Source organism: Palaemon carinicauda, chromosome 11 (assembly GCF_036898095.1).
Source record: "Palaemon carinicauda isolate YSFRI2023 chromosome 11, ASM3689809v2, whole genome shotgun sequence".
In the NCBI taxonomy this organism is placed as follows: Eukaryota; Metazoa; Arthropoda; class Malacostraca; order Decapoda; family Palaemonidae; genus Palaemon; species Palaemon carinicauda.
In genome coordinates, this window is record NC_090735.1 from 127351539 (window position 1) to 127363488 (window position 11950).

The following is an 11950-nucleotide window of genomic DNA, read 5'->3' on the forward strand; positions in this document are numbered from 1 at the left end:
AACTTTCAGGATATCTCCGGAAGTCTTCCACAGGAGTCTATCAACCAAAGTGGTGAAACTTCTGAGATTGGTGTCGCTCAAAGCCACTATTACCCTGATTGCAGACTTTTTGTTCATGCAGAAATAGGCGTTTCTCTTAGTCACAGTGGTTAAAGGCTATTGCCCAGCCTTTTAATTAAAGGGAACCTCTCTCTTTTCCTCATGGGACCTTTCATCTCTTATGTGAAGTTTTGAATAGACCTGCCCACTTTGGGAATTAAAATCCCATTTTAGAATGTGGTAAGGATCCTGCAGTCTCTTAAGATGACACCTTATAAACAAGGCTCGAGATGAGACCTTACCCTGAAGAACATTTTTCTTTTAGCCCTGATGTCAGCCAAGAGTATGAACAAATGGTATGGCTTGTCCTACTTTGTATCACTTAACAAAGGGATGGAAAACACTTTTTTTTTTTTCTCCTTGTTACAGAGTTTGTGGCTAAAAAAATCTGGACATTAACAACACCAGATTTGACTTTTTACCATCCCGACGGAGAGAGGTAATTGATGGTCCAGATAATCTGTTACTCTGTCGGTCAGGAGATACCTTACGAGAATGCTCCTCAGCGACTAAAAATCTCCATTTTGTTCGTTCGCACAGGATGTGCCAAGAAGATTACTACCGCTAGAGAGATATTGGGTCCTTTTGACTGGTTTTCCTTTGCCTGCACATACACTGAATAGTCTGGCCTATTATTTATATATTCTCCTCTGTCCTTGTACACCTGACAACACTAAGATTACCAAACAATTCTTTTTCACCCAAAGGGTCAACTACTGCACTGTAATTGTTCAGTGGCCACTTTCCTCATGGTAAGGGTAGAAGAGACTCTTTAGCTATGGTAAGCAGCTCTTCTTGGAGAAGGACATTCCAAAATCAAACCATTGTTCTCTAAGTCTTGGGTAGAGCCATAGCCTCTATATAATGGTCTTGCACTGTCAAGGGTTAAAGTTCTCTTGCTTGAGGGTACACTCTGACACAATTTTTTCTCTGATTTCTCCTCCTCTTATTTTGTTAATTGTTATAGTTTATATAGGAAATATTCAATTTAATATTACTGTTCTTAAAATATTTTATTTTTCCTTGTTTCCTTTCCTCACTGGGCTATTTTCCCAGCCCCTGGGCTTATAGCATCTTGCTTTTACACCTGTAGCTTAGTAGGTAATAATAATCATAATGATAGCACAATCTCTTTTTGGTTCCATGAAGTTATCCTGAAAGCTAACAATTCCTTGGGAAGTGCCCCTCCCCCCAAGGCTCACGGCATTCATGGTCTTATTGCAACCTTAAGCGTTCTGCAAGAACCATTCAGCGGCTGAAGTCATTAGCGCAGGATTCTGGAAGAGACAGACTACCTTCACAGCTATCTAAAGGATGGTACCCTTAGATTGCTGGATACTTTTTCTATAGGCCATGTTGCAACATATCAGATAAACTACGCCAAGCTCTTGCTGGACAATTAACCTTTTTGTCACATCATTAGTTATTCTGAAAGATGTGTGCCTTGTCTTCCTTTGCAAATATCTGCATTTGGGAGTAACTTAACAGACGGAACCCTTATGCAGGTAAGAATAATGTATCCTTAATCTGTGTTTGTGACAAACTCTCTTGGGATAATTTTTCAAAAGTTTAATCAATGTTTATACAAGAATATTTATTGTTAGGTCATTAACTTGGGGTTTGAGGTTGACATATTGACCTCTCTATGAGTCAGTTTAATTATCATACTGTACATAGATGACAAATAGATGTAAATATCTTTTTTAAGTGGCCTATTAGTGATTCAGAGCTAGATAGAGATCCATCCAACAATAAGGACTTCCTCCCATTTGTAAGGCAAGGGGTTCCCTTACAAATGACTTCTGAGTTTGTTTTTGCATGGCAATAAACTACAAATAATTGAAACAATTCGTATTTTTCCTAGCTATACAAACCTGTCATTTATTCAAGTGTCCTACCTCATCCACCCCTTAAGTCTTTACCATAAGCAGAGTGACTCTGCCTTACCGAACCATGGAGTTGACTGGTAATCATACATGGTTCCCAGTTATGCATTTTTTTCTTTCTGGTGTTAACAAAACGACTTAGGAGTAAATTCATATAAATTACTTGGGTTTGTAAAGCTAGGAAAAATACAATTTGTTTTTAAAATTGTAATTTTTCTGCTCCCAACAAACAGGCTGCTTTCCAGTCTGTCTGTGGTCAACACCATTTCCCTTGTAACTCAAGACCCAAAATATATCTCTTGGCCCTGAACACCTTTGTCCATCACACTTGGTTCAGGATAGAGATGGCCAGAACGGTCGGACATGTAATGAGGTTCCATTTCATAACAGCAAGTTCAGTTTATAGTAGGGCACTGAGTAGTTAGATCGAGTGACTATACAGTAATTAATCAGTTCTTAACACTTCAGTTCCTAAAAACAGTTCAAGCACAATCAGTATCAAGGAGTTATCACTTAAGAACAGTTCAACACAAAGTTATAATGCCATAGGAAGCAGAGAATTGACTTTGCCTTCCAAAGGTCGGTCATAGCTGAACTTCCAGAGATGTGTCCTCTATCCCAAAGTATCCTCTGTATATCCAACTTTGGGTACACAATAATAACTAGATAAATGTCACGTGGTACATTGCCAAACCTGGGGTCCTCAGAGTATATTCAAATATAAATTGTTATTTGATATGCCAATATATTTGTTCTTTATTGTGTTATTAATTTGTATCATTTCTGATGTTAGAGGTTATAATTTAGTCTGCCAATAATATTACAAGCCATTTTCTCGCTCATCGTCTGTAACATCTTCTATTCCCTTCTCCCAATAAGCCTGTTTCTCTTGCAACACCCCTTCCAGTGTGCAGGCCAACCACAGGAATAAAAGTATGGAATGAAATAAGGATTAAATACTGAAATATGATATAAGAAATTCTGTGTGAAATAATTTTGGAACAGCATCATATAACCTCAAAGAAAATGGCTATCAGTGATTTTATAAGGCATAACTAAATAAAATGACTTAAATTTGCATAAAAAAGAATTAATAGACACTACTGTATTTGAGTAATTTCTAATATGGAGAGTGAATTATGAAACTAAAAAAAAATAATTTGATTGGTTATTTTTGCATTGAAACTTCATTGATTACAAATAATTTTGTGTTGCCAAGACTGCAATTTATTGTCCTTATAAGCAATGGTATTATTGTAATTTACGTTTACAGGGTTCTCGCGATGGTGGCTATTGCTCTGCACACGGATCTGGTGGTTCCTCTCGCGACTCTTCAGAGGTGGCATGTGGGGAGGGACTATGCTCTCATTACCATGATGACCATGTAGACTATTCCATTCAAAATGAACATCACCATAATCACATGGAGGATGAAGCCATTGATCACTTGCATCCACCACTATCCCCGTCACCATCGCGGCCTTACCAGCCTTTTACTCTTTCACTGCAGCAAATGTTAGAGGTAAAGAAAAATATAGCTTGCTCATATTTAAGATGTTATGTGTATTTAAATCTATTTGGTCATTAATTCATTTTAATTAAATATTTTTTTAAAGAAAGCACAAATGCATGCATTTCATAATTTAATGTGGAATTTCTCTTGCCTAAAAGTATACATTAATAGGTAAAATGTGGAATCTGTTAATTAGAAGTCTTTATTACAATTGGTTCATGTCAAATTTTATTTAATATATGTATGGTAATTATTTTATCACTGTTCTGTACTTTACAATTCTTTCCTCTTATTTATCACTTGTGGGCATTCTATCCTACAGAAACTTAAATCACCATTCCATGACTGGCTTGATTCAGATTATGCTCACCATGGGTGATAACAGAAATTTGTTCCAACATGGAGTATTTACCTCGAACTACTTTCTTAGGAGTATCTGGGATCTCCCATCCGACCAGAGTTTTGTGTAGTTTACCCTATACCCGTTTTCTATGAGGGATAACCTCAGGCGGAGTGATACGCACCCTGAGGCTAACCCGGGGTCAGAGAGCATGCTTGCTCAGGTCTCAACCTCCAGTAAGTTCTCTGGTCGCGTCGCTATATCATCTCACCACTCTCCTTAATCCCAGTGTGACTCTTTGTCTCTCGCGCAGTTCCCATGTGGTTCCTTTGCTTTCCCTGTACGTTCTTGTGTCTCGTGGTGCTTCCTACTGCGTCATGGAGCATCCCCGCCGTTGTCCTGGGCCTATGGCCGGTAAATCGTGAGGAGCGTTCCTGTCGAAACCTGAAGTAGACCCGCACTCCTTGTGTTCGTCGTGGAGGGGCAGTGTGTTCCCCTACCGCCACGTGTCCGGAGTGCGTGTCCTGGAATGAGGTGCAGTGGGTGCGTTACGGCACCAAGAAGAAGAAGGCGATGAAGAAGTCACCTAAGAAGCCGAGCATCTCTTCCCCCCTTGCTTCGCCGAGCGTGTCGTAGGGCCGAGCTTCCCTGCCACCCTCCCCTACCCAGAGTAGGGGACGAGGTAAGTCCGTTGCGGGGAAGAGGCCCGTGGCCCTTCCCCAGGAGTCTGATCTGCAGGATAGTGGGGTTGTGGCATCTTTCCAGGGCTGAGGGAGGGTCAGAAGTGTGTGGGGGACGGAGTCCTGGTGCAATCAGGGCACGTCTCCTCTGATGACCCTATGTGGGGGAAAATGTTCCTAATTCTTCTCCAGCCTCTTGGGCTTGTTTTTCAGGAACATCTGCAGCCGAAGGCACCGCCGAGAAGGAACATTTGCCGACATCAGACCCCCTCGCATGGGTACCCCCGAAGACGCCCTTCAGGTCCCCTCTGAGAATGGAAGAGGGCTTCAGTACCTGGTCTCCCACTGAAGAGCGTCTGCGCTCCCCTCCAGCGCCATCTGCTACATTTCTGGACGTCTTCTTACAGGCCCCATCGTCCGTCGTGGGAACCCTCCTACGTCTTCGCGTGAGTCGGGCCCGCCTAAACGGGTCTACAAGTCGTCGGGTTCTTCAGTCGAGGCGTTTTCCTGCTCCTCGGAGGATGAAGCCCGGAGGAAACACAGAAGACGTCGGGAGAAGTCCCGCAGGAGACACTCCCGTTCTCGCTCCCGCTCCAGGTCTCACCACGGGAGTAGGCGTTCCGGATCCCCCAGAAGAAAATGGAGAAGTGACTCCCCTGACGAAGAGTGGGTAGTCATCCCTCGCAGCAGACTGTTGGAGTTTGCAGCAGTTCCAGGCTCTTCAAGTTGGCGCCCTAGAGCCCATTCTCTGGAGAGATACTCGTCTGGTGGCAGATTCAACCGACGGAGGGAGTCGTCATTCCAGGTCCCAGCAGACAGGCATAAGTCCGCGAAGGTTCCGACTCCATACGCCCAGCTGAGAGAGTCGCCCCTTCGGTCTGGCAGCCGCGTCCAGACCGCCAAGGCATCCCTGAGCCGTCAGGATTGTGAAGGATGGCTCCCCTCGTCGAGTAGACCCGCAGATACGTGGGCCTCCGTGAGGAAGGATAGACCGAGGACGGAGGCCTCCGTCTCGACGGCTATGCCCGTCCTTCAGCCAGAACCCCAGGAGATGGAGAGGGCCAAGGCCTTGTCTTTTCCCCGTACGAAGACCTCTGACGGAGGAGCCCCGTCTCAACCATCAGTTCGTCCTGTGGAGGAGCTGGACGACCAAGGGGAGGGTTCAGCAGCGGAGGTGTCAGCCTATCGAAGGGTGATAGGGCTCATTCGGAGACACCACAGGCTGGATGAGCCCGAGCCTTCCTCCGAGGAATTCTGGCGGTCCAGTCTCAACAGACTTGTGGATGCCCCCGTCCAGCAGAGACCCTCCTTGGCACTACCGTTAGCCAGGGATGTGAAGCTAGGTAGAGCCCACGTAGACAAGATTGTGGCCAACCACGCCGAAGCTCCCAAGAACCAGAGTTCCTCCAAAGTGCTCCAGGCCCTGAAGTCCCAGAGCAAGTTTTACCTCCCGGAGGGCCACTGTGCAGGCGCCTGTACACTGGAACCTGCACTCGCCGTTTTAGGCCAGGGAGCTGCGGAAGAGAGGGACTCGACAGCACCAATCTGCTTTTCTCCTTCAGAAGCCACCGTGATGGAGGAAATGGCGAAGGACCTCGTGAACGTCTCCCCCTGGCTGGATTGGTGGGCCTCTACCCTAGTGGGCGTCCAGGCCTCGTACGACCTCACGGTTCCAGAGAATCAGGCCTTACTCAAGGAGCTGATTAGCTCGGGAGTTAAGGCCCTGAAGTTTCTGTCATACCAGTCACTAGTGCAGGCCGCCAATTGGGTCCTACGGAGGAGGGACACGGTCCTCAACAAGATCACCAGACGGCTTCCTGATAGAGAAGCGAGGTCCCTGAGAAGCCTAACCCTGTGGGATGACTCGATTTTCCCCCTGAAGGCAGCTGAGGAGTCAATTGAAAGGGTCAGGAAACTCGAGGACCAGGGCGATTCCAGACCCCCTCCAGTGACGAGACCTGCACACAGAAGGACTACCTCCGATGTTCCTCTACCTCCTCGGGCTTCTCCTAGCCATCCCAGGAGAGACACCCCTACTACGGCCTGGTCATAGTCCTCTCAGCCCTCCCGTAGGGGAGCAGCCTTAGCTCAATCCTCCTATAGGCCTTCGTATGCAGCGTTCAGGCCGCGCTTCTAGGTGGGGGATGCCTCAAACACTCTTGGCGAGCATGGAAAGACCACGGAGCAGACCCTTGGACCGTGGCAGTCCTGAAGGAAGGGTACAGGTTACCCTTCCTAGCGGAACCCCCACCTCTGATACCAGATCAGCAGGCAGGGTGGCTAGCCCCCAAGGACCCCTTGAAAAAGACAGCCCTGCAGGAGGAAGTCTCAGCGATGCTGGCAAAAGGAGCGATAGAACCAGTCAAGGACCCTGTTCCGGGGTTCTACAGCAGGCTTTTCCTGGTGGAGAAAGCGACAGGGGGCTGGAGACCGGTCATAGACCTCTCAGCCCTCAACAAGTTTGTGTGCAAGACCGACTTTAAGATGGACCTCCGAAGTCGGTCTTAGCGTCCTTGAGGGAAGGGGACTACATGATGTTAGTAGATCTCGAGGATGCCTACTTCCAAATTCCAGTTCACCTCTCCAGCAGGAAGTACCTACGGGTGAAATGGGGTACCCAGACGTTGCAGTTCAAGACCCTCTGCTTCGGGCTGTCCACAGCCCCTCAGGTCTTCATGACGGTCCCAGCCTGGGCACACGAACAGGGCATTCGCCCGATTCGGTACCTGGACGACTGGTTGTTACTTTCAGCCTCAGAGGAAGTACTGAGGGAGCAAGGCATGAAGCTTCTGCGGTTCTGCAACGTCCTGGGTATCATCATCAACCTGAAGAAGTCCCAGTTGATACCCTCCACCAGGATGACCTACCTCAGAATGGTTCTGGACTTCCGGGTGGCGAGAGCCTTCCCCTCCGCGGAGAGATTAAACAATTTAGACCAAGTCCTCCGTCCCTTCCTGTCGGGCCAGCCCAGGAGAGCGAAGGACTGGCTGAGGCTGATAGGCCACCTTGTGTCATTAGAGAAACAGGTCCCCCAGGGCAGGCTGAAGCTCAGGGAGGTCCAGTGGAATCTGAAGGAGAGCTGGAACCAGAGGGACTCCCCCTACAAGGTGATCCTGGTTTTCCCGTAGACGAAGGAGGTCCTAGAGTGGTGGTGCGGCAGGTCGAACACCCTCAAGGGAATGCCCTTCGCGGCCGACCCTCCGGAGATGCTCCTGTTCACGGACGCATCAAAGGAGGGGTGGGGTGCCCATCTCCTCGGAAGGTCAGCTAGAGGGAATTGGACGGACGAGGAGAAGGCCCAGCACATAAACGTGCTAGAGATACGGGCAGTACGAAGGGCGTGCCTGGAGTTCGTCCATCTACTCCTGGGGGAACACCGTGGTTCTGATGTGCGACAACGCCACGGTGGTGGCTTACATAAAGAAACAAGGAGGACTAAGATCTAAGGAGTTGTGCGTCCTCACGTTGGAACTTCTGGAATGGGCCGAAGTAGAACAGATCAGAATCTCAGCAAGGTTCATTCCGGGAAAAAGGAACGTCCTAGCCGACGGCCTCAGCAGGATGGGACAAGTAGTGGGATCCGAATGGTCCCTGCACCCAGTAGCAGCCAAAACCATCATTCAAAAATGGGGATCACCGGTGATGGACCTCTTCACAACGAGGTTGAACGCACAGCTCCCCGTGTTTTGTTCTCCTGTGCCAGACCCAAGAACAGTGTTCGAGGACGCCTTCCAGCATCCTTGGGACAACCTCGACGTTTACGCCTTCCCCCCTTTCAGGATGCTCAGACAGGTCCTCAACAGAGTAAGGAAGGCGGACAACCTGTGGATGACTTAGGTAGCGCCCTGGTGGCCGGAGAGAGAATGGTTCGTGGATTTAAAAGAACTGGCACAACTTCCACCCTGGCCCCTTCCGGACAGGCCAGACCTTCTTTGGCAACCACATTTCCAAAGGTTTCACGAGAACCCTCGGTCCCTCCGCCTTCACGCGTGGAGGTTATCGAGCGTCTGAGGAAAGAAGGCTATTCGTCGGGGACGGCAGCGAGGATGTCAGGCTACCTGAGGCGATCATCGGCAGCGGTCTACCAAGCAAAATTACCAAGCAAAGTGGGCCACCTTTACTAAATGGTGCACCTGTAAGACCATCAAGCCCCTGAGTGCCTCCATCCTGGAGATAGCGGACTTCCTAGTTTATCTCAGGGATGTGGTCAACATGTCCATCCCGGCCATCAAGGGAGTACGAGCTGCTCTGGGTCAAGTCTTCCTCCTGAAGGGAACCTCCAGACATCTCTCGATGCTCATTAAGAGTTTCGAGCAATCGTGTCCCCCGCAAGCCGTTAGGGTGCCACAGTGGGACGTGGCCAGGGTCCTGAAGATGCTGTCAGAACCTCCCTTTGAACCCCTAAAGGACATCGTGGATAAGGATCTCGCCCTCTAGACAGTTTTCCTATTGGCATTAGCTTTGGCTAAACGAGTGGGGGAGATCCATGGACTGTCCTACGAAGTCGCTCACTCGAAGGGTTGGCGGGAGCTCACCCTCAGGTTCGTGCCATCCTTCGTTGCAAAGACCCAGAATCCGGCTGTGTGGGATCCCAGGTTGAGGGGTTCTCAGTACCAGCAATTCCTCGCACGGACAACTTGAAGGACTTGCGTCTGTCCCCTGTCAGGGCCGTAAGAAAATACTTAGAGAGGACAGCCAGACTTCGGCCCGAGATCAAAAGTCTTTTTGTTTCCACGGGCTTACTTTGGATGGACATGGCTCCTAGGATTTCTTGCAGGGGTGAGTTACTTAGACACTAAGTTGAGTTTTTTGTGTGGTTTCCTCTTTTCTCGCTTTTCTTTGGGGTCAATAGGACCTAGGCTCCTATCTAGGTCTTTGGATATATCTCAGCACGGTCTCAGAAGTTTAAAAGGCCACTCCCACCTCCTAAAGTATAAGTCTCCTAAGAAAGTAGTTCGAGGTAAGTACTCCGTGTTGGAACAAATCACAAATTTTAAGTAATTTGTATTTTTCCTAACAGTACTTACCTCGAACTACTTTCGGGTAATGGCCCGCCCTTCCTTCCCCGAGTGCCTTCTGGAATTCTTAGAAACCTAAACTACCAAGAACTTACTGGAGGACGAGACCTGAGCAAGCATGCTCTCTGACCCGGGGTTAGCCTCAGGGCGCGTATCACTCCGCCTGAGGTTATCCCTCATAGAAAACGGGTATAGGGTAAACTACACAAAACTCTGGTCGGATGGGAGGAGATCCCAGATACTCTTAAGAAAGTAGTTAGAGTTAAGTACTGTTAGGAAAAATACAAATTACTTAAAATTTGTGGTATTGTACAGTAATTATAATTAGTTTATAGCCTAGATTTAAGTTACACAAGAGTAATTGAAGTTAAAATTCATAGGGGATTACTTTCTTTTATGGTAGGATTCCAGATGTGAAGATGAAGAAATTCCAGAGGCAGAAGTAAGAGCATGGAGAGCTCGCTTAGGAATAGTCAAACAAAAACGTGCTGAATTAAGGCAGACATTACGGCAGCGCTTTCAACAATTTTGTCATCGTGGTTGTGGTGAAGCATCTATGACGTCAATTAATGGATCAGCACACATTTGCCACCATCATGCTCATTCCCCTCATGGTGCTTTGCCTGCACATCATATCAGTGTAATGAAACCTTGTTAATCAATAGAGTTGGTATACCAAAAGGAAAAAAAAAAACAGAATTTAGCAAATTTACAGTGGTTGTTACTTAGATATTGGGAAAATGTTTATCACCCTTACATATTAAGACAATTGTTGACAAGGAATGAGTTTAATAACCACTAATTCTAAGTTAGCTTATTTTATTTTTATCAGATTTATAGAAATTGTTGAAAGGAACACATCATTATTGTGAGAGCTATTTTCATGGTTATGTAATCTTGAAAAGCATAAAAGTGTTTTATATACAGTACAGTTTAAGTGATTAATTAAAGAGGTCTTAAGCTTTGTAATGGGAAAGTAATAACCTTTTTCCATAATTATACGCATTGAAACAATTTCAATTGCATTTTCTTTTGTTTTCATAAAGGAAATGTAGTTATGGTAATTTATTTTTTTGCACATTCAGGCTTGTATTATACATAAGATGTGAATACGGAATTTATCATTGCTTTTCCGACCCTGTAATTATAGCAGTATCATCTTCAAGGAAAAGTCTATATTTTCTGTAAGCCTTAGGTAAAGATTTTTATTTATTGGACCAAGAATGAGGTGTACAGTTTTACTGTGGGTCAGTTTGCACTTCTAATTTGAAATTTTATATTGTGAATATTTAGACATTCCTCCTTTATACCAACTATAGTTTACTGTTGTGAATATGAATAAATATAATTTTGTGGGATTACTATTAAAAAGTTTTATATTCGATTTTCAGGCTGTCCTCTCCAGTCATAAATAGGAAATTGAGAAGGAAGTCATTTTTTGTTGGATAGTATTTTGCTGTTTGGTTAGAGCATCAAGGCAGTATCCCTATTTTCTCATGTCTTAATTAGTTACAACCAATTGATGTAGGATTGTTATAAGAGGAGGTTGGGCTTCAGGTTCTTTAGTATTTTAAAGTTGCCAAAGAAATCAGTGTAGCCCCTTTCCATTTTTATTTTTGTATGTTTCCCAAATTATCACCTTCTTTCTCAAATTTTGTCTGTTGCTATTAACCATACAGTTTAAATACTTGGGATATATAAAGTGCTTATAAATGTACCATTGGTTAAATTTCATTTTATTTTTAGCAAATATTTCCTACACATCCAAAAGAAAGAAAAAAAAATATATTGTGGTGGATTATAGTTCCTGTGACACTTTTATTTGGAATCTCCATAAAAAATAAGAGCATAAATGGTGCTAAGAAGCTGGCAATAATGTTTTAATGTTGAAAATAGTACTGCAATCAGGTTTATAAAGAACAATTAACTAAAAAGTTAAATATGAGAAAATCTGGACAATCAAAGTCCTCAGCCCTATATTAAGTTCAGTGAAATATTTCTTGGAAGTTATACCAGGCTAATAATGTTATTCTAACATATATTAGTTATGGTTACTACATGTTTGCAAGAAATAATTTTCTTATAGAAAAAGGCATGTTTAGCATAACACCTGCTCAAGAATAAAATTATTGGGTGTGGTTCCGTACGTAACAATTGGAGTAAAAAGAATGGGGTATACTCCATTTTTCTTAAAATAATCACAAAATAAAAATAGAAAAGCAAGTGCCATTTTGGGTCCACAAACTTTTATCATTCCAAATTCTGTTAGGTTTTCAGTTGTGCCAAAAAAAAAAAAATATTACTGAATGTTGAATAACTTCTTGGAAATCTTTGATAACAATGTAATCAAACTTAAAACATTTGAATTGGGGCCAATATAGTATGTAACTGATCTTTTAGAAAAAGTAAAAAGC

The 11950-nt window shown here is 45.0% G+C and overlaps 1 protein-coding gene across 4 annotated transcripts in view; it reads left to right on the forward strand.

Moving 5' to 3' along the window:
- LOC137650199 (gametogenetin-binding protein 2-like) overlaps window positions 1-11265 on the forward strand; it is a 58405-nt gene extending 47140 nt beyond the window's left edge. For all 4 annotated transcript variants that reach the window (XM_068383383.1, XM_068383384.1, XM_068383382.1 and 1 more), the window contains 2 exons: window positions 3259-3507; window positions 9940-11265. In XM_068383383.1, coding sequence (XP_068239484.1) covers window positions 3259-3507; window positions 9940-10194 — 504 coding nt within the window. In that variant the 3' untranslated portion in view covers window positions 10195-11265. The remainder of the gene's footprint in view (window positions 1-3258; window positions 3508-9939) is intronic.
- Window positions 11266-11950: the final 685 nt, after the last annotated feature.